This window comes from Quercus suber, unplaced genomic scaffold, assembly GCF_002906115.3.
Source record: "Quercus suber isolate HL8 unplaced genomic scaffold, Cork oak 2.0 scaffold_175, whole genome shotgun sequence".
Lineage (NCBI taxonomy): Eukaryota > Viridiplantae > Streptophyta > Magnoliopsida > Fagales > Fagaceae > Quercus > Quercus suber.
The window spans coordinates 807,254-808,806 of NW_027069635.1; the positions used below are offsets into that span (position 1 = coordinate 807,254).

Here is a 1,553-nt window from a genome sequence, read left to right on the forward strand (position 1 = left end):
AAATGAGTTGGGTGTGTAATTACCCATTTATCCATTTATGACCCGTTTATACATAAATTAATTATCCATTATCCGCTCAACCCATTTAATTAGTAACCCACCTATTTAACCCATTTAATTAGTAGGCAGTGAAACATGGATCTCTATTCTCTACCATTAACGATATTTTTTAAAACATGGATCTCTATTCTCTATTCTCGTCGAGCTCTCCAAATCCCAAGACTCCGCCACCGGTGACGGCACCACCACTGTCGTCGTCGTCGCTGGCGCTCTCCTCCATCAGTGCCTCTCTCTACTCTCCCATGATATTCACCCTATGGTTATTTCTGATTCTCTACATAAGGATGCTCTCAAAGTCGTCGATGTCCTCACCGCCATGGCCATCCCCGTCAAGCTCTCCAATCACGAGTCTCTCATCAAGTCCGCTACCACTTTTCTCAACAGCAAGGTCGTTAGTCAGTACTCCAGTCTCCTCGCTCTGCTCGCAGTTGATTCTGTTCTCTCCGTAGTCAATCCGATGAAACCCGATATTGTCAATCTCCGAGATATCAAGATCATGAAGAAACTCAGTGGTATTGTGGACGATACCGAGCTTGTGAAATTTAATTAGTGGGCAATGAAACATGGATCTCTATTCTCTACCATTAACGATATTTTTTAAAACATGGATCTCTATTCTCTATTCTTGTCGAGCTCTCCAAGTCCCAAGACTCCGCCACCGGTGACGGCACCACCACTGTCGTCATCGTCGCCGGCGCTCTCCTCCATCAGTGCCTCTCTCTACTCTCCCACGATATTCACCCTATGGTTATTTCTGATTCTCTACATAAGGCTGCTCTCAAAGCCGTCAATGTCCTCACTACCATGGCCATCCCTGTCAAGCTCTCCGATCATGAGTCTCTCATCAAGTCCGCTACCACTTTTCTCAACAGCAAGGTCGTTAGTCAGTACTCCAGTCTCCCCGCTCCGCTCGCAGTTGATTCTATTCTTTCCGTAGTCAATCCAATGAAACCCGATATTGTCGATCTCCGAGATATCAAGATCGTGAAGAAACTCGGTGGTACTGTGGACGATACCGAGCTTATGAAAGGCCTTGTTTTCGACAAGAAAGTGAGTCACGCTTCTGCTAGACTTATTCGTATGGAGAATGCGAAAATTGTCGTCATTCAGTTCCAGATTTCGCCGCCAAAGACCAATATCAAACAGAGTATTCTGGTTTCGGATTATGCGCAAATGGATAGGATATTGAAAGAAGATAGGCTTTGTTATGCAGTGTATGTTTGGTTGCCGAGAATGTGATCGTGTGCTATTTTTGGTTTTGTGTTTGTTACGAGTTTGTTTGGATGATGAGAAAATGTAGGAAATGTCGAAGAGGAGGTGGTAAAGTGTGTTTGACTTTTGAGTCTTGTTCTAGGAATTTTATTTTCATCTCTCTCTAGAATTTCCTTACTTTTGTTTGGTTACTAAGAAAATCAGAGGGAAAGTGTTTTGGGTTTAAGGAGGTTATATTGTTTATTTAAGTTTTAGATTTTAGAAGGGTTTTTGTGGGTTTA

At 43.0% G+C, this 1,553-nt stretch overlaps 1 protein-coding gene across 1 annotated transcript; it reads left to right on the forward strand.

Moving 5' to 3' along the window:
- The first annotated feature begins 316 nt into the window (after positions 1–316).
- On the forward strand, positions 317–1,299 carry LOC112029837 (T-complex protein 1 subunit delta). The gene is made up of 2 exons (XM_024062515.1): positions 317–595; positions 694–1,299. Exons 1-2 carry the CDS (start codon positions 317–319, stop codon positions 1,297–1,299), a joined length of 885 nt encoding a protein of 294 aa, XP_023918283.1.
- Positions 1,300–1,553: the final 254 nt, after the last annotated feature.